The sequence below is a fragment of the Juglans regia genome, chromosome 15, assembly GCF_001411555.2.
Source record: "Juglans regia cultivar Chandler chromosome 15, Walnut 2.0, whole genome shotgun sequence".
Taxonomy (NCBI): domain Eukaryota; kingdom Viridiplantae; phylum Streptophyta; class Magnoliopsida; order Fagales; family Juglandaceae; genus Juglans; species Juglans regia.
In genome coordinates this window covers 11071085-11089621 of record NC_049915.1, presented here as the reverse complement: position 1 = coordinate 11089621, position 18537 = coordinate 11071085, and the positions used below count along the sequence as shown (strand labels likewise).

Genomic DNA, 18537 nt, shown 5'->3' with positions numbered 1-18537 from the left:
CATTGTGACAATGACCCATCAAGAATTATTGTACAGGCTAAACATCAAATGAAATTCCAAATTAAAAACCACAAAGACACGGTAAATGTGAATAAGTGGATCCAACAATGATGATCGCTAAACACTCCTCAGGCTTTATTGCATGTTTTGATAAAATTCTAAATTAAGTGAAAGAAATTAAAAGAACTTATCATTACATCCCAGTTCCATGCATTCCACTATTTTAGTAATGAAAAATCAGGAGCTTCTTTAAATTCAAAATTATTCATTGCAAAATAAAAAGTTTAGATTATTAGTAGGACGGAGGCAATCAAGATTTGCAATAGAATTCATTTCTCACCAAGAAAAGGGATTCTTCATCCCACGGTGCGTCTGTCTCAATCATCCGCAATTATACTAGGGTTCACAGTTCGGTCTACAAAATCATAAAAATTAGAAGTTAAATATTAAAACATTAAAAATATTTAAATAATCATTTCAAAGCATATAAAGTTACCCAATTCAAGCCTATAGTTCTCGGCATCAACAATATCTAGTCCAATAGGCATTTCACTTGGCTTGTTCTATGTGCAAACAAGGGCCTCCATGGTTGACGGTGCCAATGAACTCTGATAAGTATCCAACATGTGACCTCTTGTGCTAAACATCGACTCAGAGGCAACCGTAGGGACAAAATTGGTTAGCACATCTCGAGCTATTCAGAAAATGACTGAAAACTTGGTGGAATTAACCTTCCACAAAGTTAATAAATGAAATGCATCACTAGGTGCCTCGATTTCTTCCATAAAATATCGCTCAACCTGAGACCAACACTGCATAATATTCCTTGATGCACTGTTTTGTTGATACCGTTGCACCAAAACAGATGAACTATGTGCATGTGTATCATCTAAAGAAGATGTCGAGTTGGTCGGGTGTAAGGAGCTACCACCTGCGGTTGAAGACTGACCACTATTGTTGTACTGGCTATGTAAGTCATCAATATCACTTTTCAACTCTCTAATAAACTCTCCAACCTTCTCTTCCCCGAGGACGTCCTTAATCTAAAATTCTATAATAACCAACTTATATCAGGGGTCAAGGATTGCAGCCAAAAAATAGTAATTCTATTTATCTACTCAACATTCCCTCAATATTTATCATATTTAGATTTCATCCTCATAACCATACCAAATAACAATCCTACATTGACAGCACAACTTTGTTGCAAGTGGTCATGAAGCCCCTAAAGCTCGTCGAAGTACAAGTTCGCTGTCGTATATTTGGATCCAGATATCCGTAGAGTTATGTCATAAAACAATTTCAAAAAATTGAACAAAATACTTCACATTAGCCCAATCAACTGTGTCTAGTGCACCAAGCCCCATTCTCCCTCCTATTGACTCCAGTAAAGAATACCTCAAGCCCCCATCCTCAACCTTCATCTACTTGAACCTTTTTTGGTACTTTTACACCACAGCCAACATCATGTATGTAGAGTTCCATCGAGTCGAAAAGTCTAAGCATAGCATATTAGAGGAACATCCAATCCCAAGTTGTTCGGGTATTGCCTTAAACTTGTCAAGCCTTTGGGGAGCCATCACATATCTCACAAAGTTGCAGACTTTGGTTAGGGAATAATCAATCTCTTTTAACTCCTCAGTAACTATGAGGTTGATGATATGAGCACCAATCGAACATGGATAAACTCGTGCTCATGAATGATATCATCTTTTACCATCGTACTCCGCCTGAACCAATTAATTGCAATGTCATTGGCACTGACATTGTCAACTGTGAGACAGAGCACTTTTCTAATTCCCCAATCCTTATACAATCGCCCCAATGGATGAACTCTTATGATCAACAATTTGTTTGAAGCCAATAATCTGCTTCTACAACGTCAACTCACTATCAATAAAGTGTGTTGTGATACACATGTAATTGATATTCTGTATGGACATCCATGTATGAGTCGTAAATGGCACTTTCTAGCCAGTGGTAAGAAACATATCCTTCATCTCTGTCTTCTCCTTCGCATGACTCTTCAAACAATCTTGCTTCACCATATACCATGATGGCATGGGAAATCATGGCTCAAGAGTGTGGACGAATTTACGGAAGCCTTTTTTGTCAACTATGGTAAAAGGCATCTCAACACAGATGATCATCTTTGCAAGTAATTCCCTCAACATCTCCTCAATGAATGAGGGATTGACAGTTTCTTAATCTCCATACCATCAGTGGCCGTAGAAGTTTCGTAACTGAGCTTAGTCTAATCAGTGGCCACCAATTTCTTATGTATCTTATACTGCTGGCAACCATTAAGATATGCTATTAATACAGAGGTGCCTTGCTTCTTCAAATGACATTCCCAAAGTTGCCCACAATGGTTGCATCTCGCCTGCAGGTTCACACAATCACTAGAAATTTTGGTAAAATGTTTCCATGTCCACGACCTTTGTTTAGTAAATCGTGGTGGTCAATCTTGCTCAATATGCATATCGTCCTCCTCATTAAATATATCCCCATCTTCTAGATCTATTGGGATTTGACTACTTGCACAGGAAGTAGCTGCTCTAAATGTTGGTCTAGGGGTGGAAGTACCTGTCGGTGTAGGAACTGTGGCATCCCCTTGTGGACGATCGTCCCCACTAGGTGTAGCATCCATATCCATCTCAATTGTGTTGAAAAAATAAATTAGAAGCAAACAAATTAGAAAAAAAAAATTACAGCATGTTATGTATATGATGCACTGCATGTAGTCAATTTTATAATAAAAAAGGAAGAAGATAATTTATGGATGAAAAGTATAATTTATCATCTTATTTACTTATCATTTAATTAACATAAATATTGAACTCATGTCCTTCACCCAAATACTAAATGATGATCAGTTTGAAATTTTGAGGCAATCCAATTAATAGATCAATAACTCAATCGAATCATAATATAAGGTCAATACCGAGTACCCATAAATTCTGATGCCTTGATCGATCTTTCTTGTATATGTTCATGTATATACCCATAAATTATGATGCTTAATCTCGTATTTTTTTTCTCTAACTTGGCATTAGTTGTAATTTACTAATTGTATTTAGAATTATGGATAGATATAATACGTACTAATTGTAATATTTAATTGTGGATAGATCAAAAGCTTATTACTGGTATGTAGAGCACAATTATTGTATTTGGCTAAATCAATTATGATGAAGTTATAATAGCATAATCTCAAATCAAAATATCTTATAATACTCTTATACATAAATAGATAGTTTCATTGAAATGTAAATTATACTTATGATCTGACAATTAAAAAAGTTATTTAGTTGATTGTAATATTTACTAACTATATTGTTGTTTTGTAATCAGATTCCATATGTATAATAAAAATGTTGGGAATGTTGATTTTACTCAACCCATAGATGGTTTTGTTTCCTAATCTTGATTGTATTAAATTAAAAGTAAGGAGGATAAGAGCCGGTGGAGAGTTCCAACAAAGACTATTACAGCCACACAATATAAAGAGATTAAAGAAAATAATAAAAGAAGAAGAAGAAGAAGTGGGAGAGGGCCAGCGTAATTATGTCATGTATACTTTGGACCCAAAGATGCCATGTTTAGCCAAACAAAATATAAACGAAGAAGTTCATTCTTACCAATTTGAGAAAGAAAAAATTACTAATTTGTATATCAAAAGGAAATAGCAATTTTTTATTACCTATGATATTATATGGTTGTGAACCAGCTGACCCAACAGTACACGGCAATACACAAGATTACACTAAAATAAGTGCATTCAAAAGGAATCTGATTCAACACATTGACAACTTAAATTATTCTAAACTCACACCATCAACTGCAGAAGTGTTCTGTCGAGGAGTAGAAGTGAAGATGAAGTATTAACTCAGAGTAATACAACAGAGTTTTTCTCAGTTACATTTCCACAAACATCTTTCGTTCACTGTCTTATTTATGCTTCCGTGAGCTAAAGTTGATTACAACCATTTCTTCAATACACATATTTCTACACACTCCAAAATCAAGAACCATAACAGTATATATGCTTGTTGAATATTCCATAGTAACAAAATCTCCAAAATTTAAAATCCCAAAATTAAGATGATAAAAAATAAATACCAACTGCGAATCAAATAAGGAGTAGAGGAGGTGGTAATATACCAACTGATGTTGATAAGAAGTATTCTACAGTGGGCTCGGGCTCGTGACGACTGCAAATGGCACAGCGTGAAAAAAACTATGGGAGGAATGGAGAGAGTCAAAGAACAGAGAGAGAATAGACGCGAAAGAGTGAGTGGGAGAGGAAAAAGACATGTGAAGAAAACGACTTCATTCCATTTGAGATGGAACAATGTCGTTTAGTTAGGGTTTTAAAAAAATTTCAGATGTAAAACGAGTTCGACTCCGACTGCATTCTTGAAGGAACTCTTAAAGATATGTTGCAAGTTCCAGATGGGCCAAACACAAGTTTAAGGGCTTAAACGATGAAGATTATGCTTTGATTCATTTCATAAGCTATGGAAAGGGCAACAACATAACTTATAGGCTTTGGACACTGGAAGGCTTTCAACTTATTTAATTAATTTCAAGGACCTATTTTATTTGCTTAGAATAATTGGGTTTATACCTATGTAAGGGCATGTTGGGAAAGTTATTATTTTATTGAACTAGGGTTAGTGTTACTGTAGCCAAGTCACTGTAGCGTGGCACTGTAGCCGCGGCACTATTCATCCAGGGGCACTTTTGGAAGATGGGGGTTTATTTTGCTTAGGGTTTCAATAGGTTTTGCTTTAAATACTCTATGTAGCCTCATTCTAATTAGATTATGAAGTTTATGAAATTTGATGAATTTATTCATTGTGAGTTGAGTTTTACTCCTCTTGTTCTTAATTGAACTTTTGAACTTATCAAAGGTAAATCACAGACTTTGTGGCGTTCCTCCTTTGTAATCTGGGTTCTTGAGACGGGTTTTTCAACGGGTCTAGATTTTAATATAATCTAGGTTCTTGAAACAAGTTCTCATCGGGTCTAGGTTCTCCATCCCTTGGCTTGATTTTGGCTTTCTTGGAAAGTTCTCAAATTGACTGTGGGTTCAAGGGAATTCATTCCCGCGGGTTCATATCATTTGGTATCTAGAGCAAGGTTTCCAATCAGGTCTGATTCTATCTTTTAATTTTAGCATCCTTAAATTTAATTCTAGGGCTTCATTGTTCTAGGGTTGCCAAAAAAAAAAAAAAAGAAACAAAAAGTAGGCTGCCGAAATTCTTAGGGTTTTGTGTTTGGCTGAAATTTGCATCACCTAGGGTTTCAAAATTCTAGGGTTTCCTGCATCTCTAAGTTTGTCAATTGCTTGGAGTGTCGTTCCATTGATTCTCTTCTACTTCATTGTCCATGCTTGTGTGTTTTGAATTCAATTGGTTGGTTTTCACAATTGAATATTGCTGTTTGTGGATGAATTAGAGAGAAGAAAAGAAAATAAAAGAAAAGAAAAGAAAAGAAAGGAAAAGAAAAGAAAAGAAAAGAAAAGAAATGAAAGGAAAAGAAAAGAAAAGAAAATTCGAAAAAAAAAAAAACGAAAAGAAGAAGATGAAGAAAAGAGAAGGTAGCGTATTCAAAGTTGCTACATAGTTACAACAAAGAGAAAGAAAGAAATTTGTTGATTAAACCTTATGATCAAAGGGGCTGCTGCATACATCACTCAAGTTGGTATCTTGTCTTATTGTTACTCTTTCATTCGTATAACTTCATTGATTCTCGTGTCATTTTTATTCCTTCATGTTTTTCTTGTTCTTGTTTCCTGGATCTAATTACTAGTTGGGATAAAACAAGGTTGCCTTGTCTTGATTGAGTTCATTTAGTTCTGAAAAAACTTGAGTGGGAAAGTTCTCGAGGTAAAAGGCAAGAGAGTGTGAGACTATTATTGGAAAAAAGCCAACTAAGAGTGAAACACGAGTTGAGTGCCATTATTTGAGTGCAAACACGTAAGAGAGTGTGTGAGGTTTTCCACTAACTTTCTTTTTGTGCAGCACATTATAATGTCTCATCGGAGTAGCTCATCACTAAGGGGGAGAGAATATAACTCATCCATTGTGTTGCAAGCCATGCAACAACAGTTTGAGCAGTTGAACTTGGTGTTGGGTGAAGTGAGGGATAGTATGGATAATCAAGAAGCAGTGATTAGAAATCTGCAATGTGAGAGAGATAGGAGGCGACGTGAGCCTAGAATTGAGAATGGGTATAAGAATGGAGAGTTTGGTGAGGATGATGAAGGCTTAACGTTTGAAGTTGGATTGGGTGGACATAGAGGAGTTAGGCATGGAAGAGGCCTTAGGGCAAACTCAGGGGGTCGAGATAGAGTAGATAAGAACCTTGGGAGCATCAAAATGAAAATACCATCATTCCAAGGTAGAACCGACCCTGAAGTTTATTTAGAGTGGGAGAAAAGAATAGAGTTGGTGTTTGATTGTCATAATTACTCTGAGGAGAAGAAGGTGAAGTTGGCTGTAATTGAGTTCATTGATTATGCGGCTATTTGGTGGGATCAATTAGTGACCAATAGGAGAAAGAATCTTGAGAGACCTGTAAAAACATGGGGAGAGTTAAAAGCTATCATGAGGCGGAGATTTGTACCTAGCCACTACTATAGAGACCTCTACCAAAAATTACAAAATCTTACACAAGGGTCTAGGAGTGTAGAGGATTACCATAAGGAGATGGAGGTGGCTATGATTCGGGCTAATGTAGTGGAGGATCAGGAGGCCACGATGACAAGATTTTTGAGTGGGTTGAATACGGAGATAGCCAATGTAGTTGAGTTGCAACATTATGTGGAGGTAGAGGATATGGTGCACATGGCTATGAAGGTGGAGAGGCGGCTAAAAGGAAAGGGTACATCAAGGTATACTTCAGTTTCTAGTACTCCTTGGAAACAAAAGTTGGACAAAAATGATCAAGTTGTAATAAGGGGGAAGGCCGACGAATCACCTAAGGGAAATGATTTGGGTAAGACTGAAACCTCAAGAAAAAAAGAGAATGAGTTGCAAAAATATTGTGAGGCCGAGAGCTCAAAAAAAGAGGAGAGTGGAAGAAAAAGAGAGCGTGAAATAGAAAAAGAGAGTGAGAGGAAAAAAAAGAATGAGGCCGAAACATCAAGAGAAAGAAAGAGTGAAAAAGAAAATAGAGAGGTGGCTGAGAGTCAAGAAAAAAGAGTTGCACAAGAGGAAAAAGAAAAAGAGATTGCAGAGAGAAACAAAAAGGCAAAAGTGAGTTTTTATGCTAAGGCAAGCTTTTATACTAATGAATTTAACGACTCTTTGCCTAGTGTTGTTGTTTCTTTGTTGCAGGGATATAAGGTCGTGATTTCTAGCGGCGTGTTTAGTGGATTGCCACCTATTAGGGAGATAGAGCACTACATTTATTTTGTGTCAGGTGCGACTATCCCTACCCAACCTTTCTTGGAAGAACATGAGTCCTTGACACATTTAAAGGGACAAAGTAAGTTGTTGACTAGAATGCATGCTAAGTGGGAGGATTGTATTGAGACTTTTCCTCATGTATTCAAATACACACAAGGTATGGAAAATTTTGTGGTTGAGGCTTTAGCAAGAAGGTATGTCCTTATCTTCATTTTAGATGCAAAATTGTTGAGACTTGAATATGAGAAGGAATTGCACGCTAATGATGATGACTTTGCTAGTGTGTAAGGAACATGTGAGAAAGCATCATTTGGTAAGTTCTATAAACTAGATTGGTACTTGTTTAGAGAGAATAGATTTTGTGTGCCTACTAGTTTTATGCGTAAGTTGCTTGTGTGTGATGGACATGGTGGTTTGTTGGGTGACCTTGGTGTAAGGAAAGATTTAGGTCTGTTTCTTGAACGTTTGTGGGAGTATCATTTGCCATTCATTGAATTGTTACATGGACGTTTCCGGGAGTATCATTTGCCATTCATTGAGTTTGCATATTGGAGTGGTCATTTTGGTTCGAGGAAGACTTTAGATGTGCTTCATGAACATTTGTGGGAGTATTGTTTACCATTCATTGAATTTACATATAATTGGAGTGTTCATGCTACTACTAAATTTTCACCATTTGAAATTGTTTATAGACTTGATCCATTTACTCCTTTAGATTTAACACCTTTACCTGTTGATGACAGGAGTAGCTTGGATGGTCTTTTCCAAACTCTTGAACAAATTAATGAAAATGTGGAGATTCGAGGTCGAATCCTTTTGAGGAGAGGGGGAACGATGGGAACCAAGATGGACCTAGTCTTAAAGATATGTTGCAAGTTCCAGATGGGCCAAATACAAGTTTAAGGGCTTAAACGATGAAGATTATGCTTTGATTCATTTCATAAGCTATGGAAAGGGCAACAACATAACTTATAGGCTTTGGACACTGGAAGGCTTTCAACTTATTTAATTAATTTCAAGGACCTATTTTATTTGCTTAGAATAATTGGGTTTATACCTATGTAAGGGCATGTTGGGAAAGTTATTATTTTATTGAACTAGGGTTAGTGTTACTGTAGCCAAGTCACTGTAGCGCGGCACTGTAGCACTATTCATCCAGGGGCACTTTTGGAAGATGGGGGTTTATTTTGGCTAGGGTTTCAATAGGTTTTGCTTTAAATACTCTATGTAGCCTCATTCTAATTAGATTATGAAGTTTATGAAATTTGATGAATTTATTCATTGTGAGTTGAGTTTTACTCCTCTTGTTCTTAATTGAACTTTTGAACTTATCAAAGGTAAATCACAGCCTTTGTGGCGTTCCTCCTTTGTAATCTGGGTTCTTGAGACGGGTTCTTCAACGGGTCTAGATTTTAATATAATCTAGGTTCTTGAAACGGGTTCTCATCGGGTCTTGATTCTCCATCCATTGACTTGATTTTGATTTTCTTGGGAAGTTCTCAAATTGACTGTGGGTTCAAGGGAATTCATTCCCACAGGTTCATATCACTAACTCTGACTCTAAATTTCAAAGAGTCAGAATCGGAGTGGAGGTCGGAAGGATTCGAAGCTATGGAGTATTTGTAAAGCCCTAGTAAAAAGTACAAAATTAGAATATAGGCACTAGGTAGTCTATATCCTAAACAAGAGACTATTTTACTTTTTTTAACAAGTGTTCGGAGTTTTTATAATTTTTTATTTTCTACTGTATTGGATTTAGTTTATATACTTCTTTAAAGATGTGACTTTTGTATTTTCTAAACTATATATATTACCTTTTCTTTTCATAATTTAAATGTTTTCAGTTTTATTTCATTTTAATTTTGTTTTCATTAATTGTTTTATTTTTCAATGTCTTCTAGCTTTTCTTTGGTTATTTTTCTATCATGTGGAATGCCTAGAATTTAACAATTTATTAATGGAAGCCTGACACTGTGGTGGATGTTCCCATTTGATCAGCAAAGGTTGACGCTTAGCCCCACCGACAGCCATGAAAATCAAGAGCTAGAACTCCCAAGGGCTTGGGAACCCTCGAGGAGTTCAAGCCCTTCATGATCTAATTCAAAGGGAAGATCCCAATATTGTCTTCATCATGGTGACTCGATCTGATCACCATCGTATAGAGTTGTTGAAGGTTCAGTTGGGTTTTTCTTGCAGTGGCAAGTGCTGGCAGAAGTGGTGGGTTTGCCTCTTTTGGCGACGGGACGTAAACCTTGTCTTACATTCTTACTCTTACATTCTTACTCCAAATTCCATTTTGATATGCTTGTTTCCGACCCAATTTCTGGTAATTCTTGGCAATTGTTTGCAATTTATGGAAATCCTGAGACTCATCTTATACGTGCTACTTGGGCACTGTTATGTCTGTTGAAAGATCAGTGTGTTGGGGTGTGGTTATGCTTTGGTGACTTCAATGAAATCTTAGATAACTCTGGGAAAATGAGGAGCAGGGAGAGACCTGGTAGACAAATGAATGATTTTCGAAGTGCATTAGATTATTGCCAACTCCGTAGTATTAATGTTGTTGGGTCTTTGTTCACATGGAGTAATTTGAGGGATCAGTTAGCTCTTGTACAAAAAAGATTGGATTGATTTGCTAGTAATTTTGAATGGCTGGAATTATATCCTTCTTGTAGAGTTCGGAATCTTACTTCAATTTCAGACCATAGTTGCTTGGTTTTAAACACGGGTGGCTTGGGGCGTAGTACTTACAGTCACCCACGTTTGTTTAAATTTGAATCCATGTGGGTGGGAGAAAGGGGTTGTGAGAAAGTTATTGAAACTACATGGACACCAAACTCAACTGGTTCTTTGATTGAGAAAATAATACACTGCAGGAATAGTCTCACTACTTGGAGCAAGGATCATTTTGGAAATGTCAACAAAAAATTAGCCATGAAAAGGAGGGAACTTGAGTTGTTACGGAGTGTGCAGTACTCTTCTTTTCCATCACATGAAAATGGTTGTGTTAAGCATGAGATCAATTATCTACTGGAGAAAGAGGAGCTAATGTGGAAGTTGGGGGCCCATGTGCATTGGTTGGGTGCAGGGGGGGTCAAAATACTCATTTTTTTTCATTTTAAGGCTTCTCAACAGCAACAATGTAATTTTATCACTAGACTGAAGGATGATGCATGTGTTCTTCATGAAGGACCTGAATTGCTTTTGATAATAACTGATTATTTTTCAAATATCTTGGCCTACCCTCTTTTGTGCGTAGGTCGCGGTATCAAACTTTCAAACCTATAAAGGACCGAGTATGAGCAAAACTACGAGGCTGGAAAGAAAAGTTATTGTCACAAGCTGGTCGAGAAGTGTTGATTAAAATTATAGTCCAGGCTATCCCAACTTATACTATTAGTTGCTTCAAGATGCCAAGGGGTTTTTGTAGAGAACTTAAGGGGATGATTGCACGGTTTTGGTGCGGACAAAGGGGCCAAGAGAGAACAATTCACTGGCTTAATTGGCGTCATATGTGTAGGTCCAAATTTTCTGGTGGGTTGGGCTTTCGAGATTTGGAAGCTTTCAACTTGGCACCATTGGAAAAATAAGGTTGGCGTCTACTTCAATCACAGAGCTATCTCTTTACATAAGTTTTTAAATCTAAGTATTTTCCGAATTGTGATTTTTTTATCTTTTGTATTGGGCTCAAAGCTATCTTATGCTTGGCGTAGTATCTATGAAGCTAAAAATGTAGTCAAATCCGGAAGTCAAATCTAAAAATGTGAAAGCATCCTATTACCTTGTTCTTAATTTAAAGCAGGCTTGGGATACTGGTACTATTAATCAAGAATTGTCACTCTTCTTTTTGGAAGACTTTATGGAACCTGCAACTTCAAAACAAGATAAACAAATTTATATGGAGAGCTTGTAGTGACAATTTGCCTACCAAGAAACTTTTATTTCATAAGCAAATTCTTGATTCTAGTATTTGTGATTTTTGTCATGAAGCAGATGAAGAGATTTTCTAGCAGACCAATCTTGATGTGAGTGTTGCGATTGAAAATTGTTTTGATTGTGTTGAGAACTATCAATTGGTCTGTAAGCATCGACAGGTCCACAAGCATTTATTTGCCCTGCTTTGGCATCCTCCACCTTGTGGGACCTTAAAATTGAATATTGATGGGGATTTGTTTAATTCCATACATTCTTCTAGGGTGGGTGCAGTGTTGTGAGATGACAAAGGGGGCATGGTTATGGCAATATATAGAAGAGAGTTGGGTATTTATGAGGTGGTAGATATTGAAGCCCTTGCTGCTTTAAGGGGCTTACAATTAGTTTCTCATCTTGGCATGTCTCACTTGATTCTTGAAGGGTATTCACTTCCTTTGGTGGAGGTTATTTGCTCAAAAGGGAATGATTTGAATAGTTGTAGTCATCTGATTCAGGAAATTAAACTGATGTTGTCTACTTTTCCATCTTTTGAGGTTATTCATGTTGGTAGGCATGGAAATGAGGTAGCCTATCTTTTAGCCCAACATGCACATTTTGTGGATGATACTCTTCAATGGTAGCATGAACCTTCAGATGTTATTGTGGACAGTCTGCAGTGGATGTAGCTGGTGTATTCTGATCTGTCACTTTTATATGTTGGTTATTGTATTCATGCACACTATTATGTATTTGATCAGTTTATTTGATTGAATATACGGTTTCTTCTAAAAAAATAAAATAGTCTAAAATACAAGGAGTGAAATGGCCAAAATTAAAAAAGAAATACTCTAACCACAAAGTGATTATATAAAAATAATATCACAAACTGATGTGGCTTGACGTGATTTGTCAGATTGTAAAGTTACTTTTATTATAAAGCATATCCGACAAATCACATGGAATCACGTTCGTTTGAGAAATTACTTTTGTGTAATCCCTTTGTGGCTGTAGCACTTATCAAATTAAAATATGGAGACCGATTATTCTAAAACCAAACAAGAGAGAGAATATTTAAATTTTTAACCCTGTGATTGAAACTTTTATAATTTTTTATCTTTTAGTATTTTGGGTTTAGTTTGTATACTTCTTTAAAGTGATTTTTATATTTCCTAAACTATATATATATTACTTTTAATTTTCATAATTTAATTTATTTTCCGTTTTAATTTTTTATGTTTTGTTCATTGATTGATTTATTTTTAAATATTACTAGTTTTTTTTGGATAGTTTTCAAATAAGATTAGCAGCACAGAAAAACCACGTCACATTTTGAATGACTAACATGTGGCATTTTTATGCCACTTCTCAATTCTCTCATTAGGAAACTAATAATAAGTAGATAGAGGGGTTAAAATTCAAATTTCTCAAGATGAAGGGAAATTATGTTATAAATCTGAAAATTTATGAAGCCTTTTAGAAAATGGTGAAAACTTAAGAATTAATTTGAGTAATATTATATGCAAGTTTAAATTCTGCGTACTAAAAAAGTAGGATTCACTTATAAAAATACTTATTTATTTGTGGTGAATTTCACTTTTTTTTTTTTAAAACTTGTACGAAATTTACAGTACATCCTATAATTATATAAAACATTACTTAAATTAATTTCAGAATTTTTACGCTTTTCTAAATAGGTCAATACATTTTCAATCACATAAGTTCCCTACGTTTAAAAAAAAAATGTTTCAATCCTTTTATCTCGTTATTATTAGTTTCCCGACGAAAATGTGACATGGGCATCTGATCTATATCTTTATTTTGCATTTAAAAGCTATTTTCTATTTGTTATTATTTTTCAAATGGAAAGATTGACTTAAGTGTAAAGATGTCACAAGCTGATATTATTTACATGTGGCATTATTATCAAGTTTTATGAAATTTGTTGGCTGAGAGAAAAGAAAATGGATTTCCTTTTAAGTTAGCTAGCCATGTTAGTATTTTTCACCTAGTAATTTTCACCTTATGCTATGTGAATTTCATCCACGCGTCACATGCTTCTGAATAAGATAACGGTAGGATTAACATGGGAAAAAAAAGGTAGGACCAGAAAAACGCTTGCCACTGACAAGCTAAAAGAAGCATAGACAGCCTATCAAAAAAAAAAAAGAAGGTATAGTCTTATATATAAGCTTTCAAATTTGTTCTTTCTCAATTTATTTGTAAGGTCCTAGCTAGTTTTCATAGTTGGATATAAAGTAATGCTTTCAATATAAACTCGAAATCTCAAACCATGCTGATTCATTTGTCACATTTTAAGTGGAAACTTGTTCAAATAGAAAGTTATTTAAATGTATAAGTCTTAAATAGACAAGTTCCGTAAAATCTTTTTGTAAAAACGTGGGTCCTACTAATAAATTAATAATAGTCTTTTTTTATACTTTTTTAGGTGTGATCCACTATTTTACAAAGACTTGTATGAGACTTATCTATTTAGAATTTATACAAATCATTTTTCTATTTAAAATACGTTGAACTAATCAATATGATTGAGAATATAAAAACAGTACTTTAGTATCAAAATAGTACTTTAGTATCAAAATCCCATTTCTGATCTATAACAATGGCCATTGGCCACTAATTATAAAAGCTCTCAGAGCGAGCAAGTCGCACCATTGACCATAGTGTTACTTATGAATGGAGGAAGAGAAGGATGGGTTCAACATCATTAAACTTTACCTACTATGTTTTTTCTTTTCCGAGATTAAAGCATGTACATTTGTACAACTCATTATATCATGGTCGAAATTTTGAAGGAGAGGTTTTTGCCACTTCACCGCGGTTCCAACTTCCACTAGTAGAGAGCTATTATACTAAGAAACTTCAAAATTGGCTAATTAAGAATGATAACTGTGGGAATAGGAGAAGAGCATGTACTCTTTTCTTCCTTACATAATTATTTTCCTCTATGAACTGCCTGCTTTTAAGATCTAATTTGCGAGCAGCCTTATTATCAAGATTAAGAAGAAAAAGTTTCTGGGTCTACCCAAAATTTAATGGAAAAATCAAAATAGAGCCAAAGATTTGATCAACAAAAAACAATCAATCCTTGTCGTCAAGCCAACCACTGATCTCCATCAATACCTTCGATTTCTCCAATGTCCATGCTGTGTAGTAAAGAATCATAAGGGGAAAAAAAAAAGGTTAACTTCAAAATGTCCAACTAAAAAGGGATACTAAAGAATAAAGATATATAATGTAGTCTTAGCAGCAACAGGAAAATAAAAAAGGAATGATAATTAAAATAAATGAAAAGAGAGAGAATTCATGTTGGCTGATAACTTTCATAAAAATGATAATTATAATCGTAAGTGCGTAAGTATCGTACAATCACTTTAAAAAAATAAATAAATATGAGATTCATTTAAAAAATAATAATTTTTTAATAATAAATATCACTCTTTTTAAAATAATTATATAATATTTTTACGATTTTACGTAACATTACACTAACAAAAATATATCATTTTCCAACTTCATAAACAGATGCAACCTTTTTCAGGAGAGACTATAATCCTCTGACAGGCCATAGCTTCCTAGATGTACTTTCTATTTATACCAAATTTGGGCCAACACAGATCACAGGCCATACTGAAGAAAGCGCACATCACATACTAAAGTTTTAGTACAAATCTTTCCATCAAAAAGTATTTTATTTACTATTTTATATTTTACATTAATCCGTAAAAAACACATACATATTTTATAAAAAATATTCTCATGCCTTACAAAAAATTGTAAGTATTGAGAATATATAATAATTAATGTATAGTAAATCTCAATAGATAAATAAAAACAGGAGTTGAGAGTTCAACGGGTCTTCACATGTTAGCTAAATCGTGATCAGTTAAATTATTATTTTTTCTTAAATTTTTTATGTGATATTAAATTATGACAAAAGGTGTTCTTAACTTAAAAATTAAAAGGATCATAAATAATATATATCTCAACTAATATTTTAGTCCTCAATAAAAAAAAACTTAAGAAAGGCTCAAATTAGAGTAACAGAATAGAAAAGAAAAGGCTAGCTAACAGAATGAACGAGGAAAACACAAAACCAAAAGCAAATCCCCCCTTTCATTTCACAAGAGAACAATATTCAGAAAGTTGAAATCTTACCAAGGCAAGGCCGGATCGTCGAAGTAGTCCTCAGTCAAATGTTGTTGCAAGCAGCTCTCATTTGCATTCAACCAAGCTGGGAATTCCATGACTTCATCAAATGGATGGTACCCATCATCATCGGCTTCAACCTTAACTTCTGGGGCCCCAAGTTCCATGGTCTTCCAGAATTTAAACCACCAGGCTGATCTGACAATATTTATGGTGTCATTCCATTCCATCTGGTGCTGTTCTCCTATCGATCTGATCTCCGCCATCTCCTCATCATCCATTGCTGCATGCAAGCCTCCTCTAGAACCACCAGCTGTGACAGTACTGGAGTCGATGACATCTGCTATTGGAGGAGTAGTCCCCGCTTCCAGCTGTGATATTGCAAATACACTGGCTGCGTCCTGATCGGTAGCAGCTACAGAAATATTGGGGGAAGAGGATGCGTACAGTGATTGGTGGTTGCTTTTTTGATAAAGGCTCGTGTCTAGGTTGTTAAAATCATGAAAATTGAGATTCAAGCCTAAGGGCTGATTTGGGAGGGTGAAATTGATATTTTCAGCAGCGGATGGAGGATCATATGGAGAAGAAGAGGGCCAAGAGAAAGGGTGTTGAGCAAAAGGTGGATGAGAAAAGGAAGGGTGAGAAAGATTTTCAAGATAACTAGGAAAATTGGCTGTACCCGATGGGTATAGACGAGGAATTCTCCCAGATGTGATGTTTCCTTCTTTTTCAAAGCATGGGTGGGCTGGTTGACACTGCAGTTTATTTGATTGTTGCTGTTGTTGTTCATTCTGTGTTTGTTGCTGTTGTTGTTCGCTGGCTTGTTTCATTGCCGCCCTGTGAAATTTAAGAGCAGCAACAATCTCTCTCCTAGCCTCAGCCATGTTTAGGAGCCTTTCTTGATATGGCCTACTGGTGTGGAGTCTTCGTCTAACCTGCTTTTTGTGGTGTTGAGGTTGTGGGGGTTGATTTACTGCTTGTTGGGTTTCACAAAATTTTGTTAAATTTTCTCCAGGGAAACCATCACTATCAACAGTACTACAGTCTGGGTCTTTGAGGTGATTCATTGGATCTTTGGTTCTTGAAGAGGTTAGCTGTTTCACCAGGCTTCGGATGTAAGCACCCGAAAGATGAGGTTCCTCTTTGAGCTTACCAGGCTTATCTATTTCCATTCCTTCCTTAGTTTCCTGTTTTGATGACCGACCCTTCATCTCTCGCTCTCTTCTGTGTCTGTGTCAACTTCGGTGTAAATGGGATGCAGAAAGGAGGGGGTGGGTTGGAAGAATCATGGGTTTTCCTAATATTCTGAAAGACAAAAGTACACAACGCAGAGGCAGAGGTTGATCCGGAGAAGTCCGGAAGGCCTCATGGGTGTTATAAATAGCTGGGGACAGTCTAGGGTTTTATACTCTTTTGGATTTTTCCCTGATTTGGAAAACCGCATTTACTCTGTTACTATAACCTGCTTTAAAGGGGTAGTTAGGAGGATTGTTTTCAATTATTTATTCTCCTTTCAAACCTCACTCTCACACACACGCGCGCACCAGCCGCACGCCCACACAACCCCCAACACACAGTACTACCGATAGGGCCGGTCTTATTTATTGGTTAAATGAAATCCTCTTTCCCACCCCAAGAATGGAATATAAGTATCGATTTGTAACATTTTTAACCCTCGATTGGTAGTCCAACATGATACCCAATAGCTGAAGATCAATAAAAAGGACAACTTTTCGTGTCGTAATTTTCTCCACTTGTTCATTTTATAATTTAGCAGTCAACAGTGTCGTGTACAATTAGGACACTACTTCATAGTGGCTGTTTATCTAAACAGACAGGTGTGCTTTTTTCTGATCCAAAAACAGCTATACATATAATATATATATATATATATATATATATATATATATATATATTATGCAAAAACATAGCTATATTTTAAAAATAGCAAATATATGTTGTATTTGGTTTGGTTAAATTTACAATTCTCTTATAATTTTTTTTTTTTTTTTGTCAATCATATTTTTACTAACAAATCTAATGGATATACCAATGGGGGTATGCCACGTTTTAAAATAACTTAAAAGAGTAAAAGGTCAATTAAATAGTCTTAAATTCTTAATTATATATATTAGGAAAATGGTAGTATGCCCCCTCATTTTGACGCTCATGTATTTGATTTTTTTTTTTTTTTTTTGCTTAATGATTAAGGGAGTGACTATTAGTTTATCGGTATTTTTTTATTTTTTAAAAATGTTTAATGAGAATAATAAAAAGTGAGATTTAGTCTAGGGGCATGCCTTACGGTCACTGCTGAGTAACACTCTAGCTAGGCCTAGCAGTACCCTATATATTAAAAAGAAGCGGTTGCATCTAAGGATTTACAATTTTCATATGGCACTATCAAGGAATTGTACTTTAAAAAAATAATCAAATTGGTGTGTAAAACATATTTAATAAAATTCTTACATGTTACAATTAAATTTGACAAGTATATTATACTTCCTTGTACTGCCGCGACAGGAATACATAATATCAAAGAGCATCAATATGCACACCCAAACTGCATTATTTGTTTTTTTTTTCTTTTTTTACAATTTACATCATTGATTATGATATGAGGCTTAGGCTGTATTTGGATGTTGAGCTGAATTGATATAAGTTAAGTTCTTTATAAATAGTAATGAGTTGAGATAGTGGAGTAAGTTTTGTAAGGTCCACTTAAGATGAATTTGTATATTAAAATGAGTTTAGATATATTTATGGGAATATGAAAAAGGTTGTGAGTCCCGTATGTAAAAAGATATTAAATTGAAAAATGTTATGAATCTCACGTGTAAAGAGATTTTGAGTTGATATGAGTTTAGTAATTTGAGAATTTGGTGTTTGAATGTTAGACTCAGTTTAAAATTAGACTGAACTGAATTGATCTCAATACAGTCTAACAACCAAACGGAGCCTTAAAGTTGTACCACATGTTCTATTTCCCATTAATCTTAATAGTTAGATAGAAATCGATGGTGCAACTACTAAAAAAGTG

At 35.2% G+C, this 18537-nt stretch overlaps 1 protein-coding gene across 1 annotated transcript; it reads right to left on the bottom strand.

Annotated features, from left to right (window-relative positions):
- Positions 1–14195: 14195 nt before the first annotated feature.
- On the bottom strand, positions 14196–16934 carry LOC109020577. Its single transcript, XM_019003069.2, has 2 exons — positions 15507–16934; positions 14196–14494 (listed from the first exon to the last, which is right to left on the bottom strand). Exons 1-2 carry the CDS (start codon positions 16706–16708, stop codon positions 14443–14445), a joined length of 1254 nt encoding a protein of 417 aa, XP_018858614.1. The 5' UTR covers positions 16709–16934; the 3' UTR covers positions 14196–14442.
- Between the last annotated feature and the right edge of the window lie 1603 nt (positions 16935–18537).

What these genes read in the sequence shown, in the direction of transcription:
- LOC109020577 (XM_019003069.2), bottom strand. Translation starts at nt 16,708, where the DNA reads ATGAAGGGTCGGTCATCAAAACAGGAAACTAAGGAAGGAATGGAAATA. An exon ending in GACGATCCGGCCTTGCCTTG is followed by an intron (nt 14,495 to 15,506) that starts GTAAGATTTCAA and finishes TTTACTACACAG; the next exon opens with CATGGACATTGGAGAAATCG.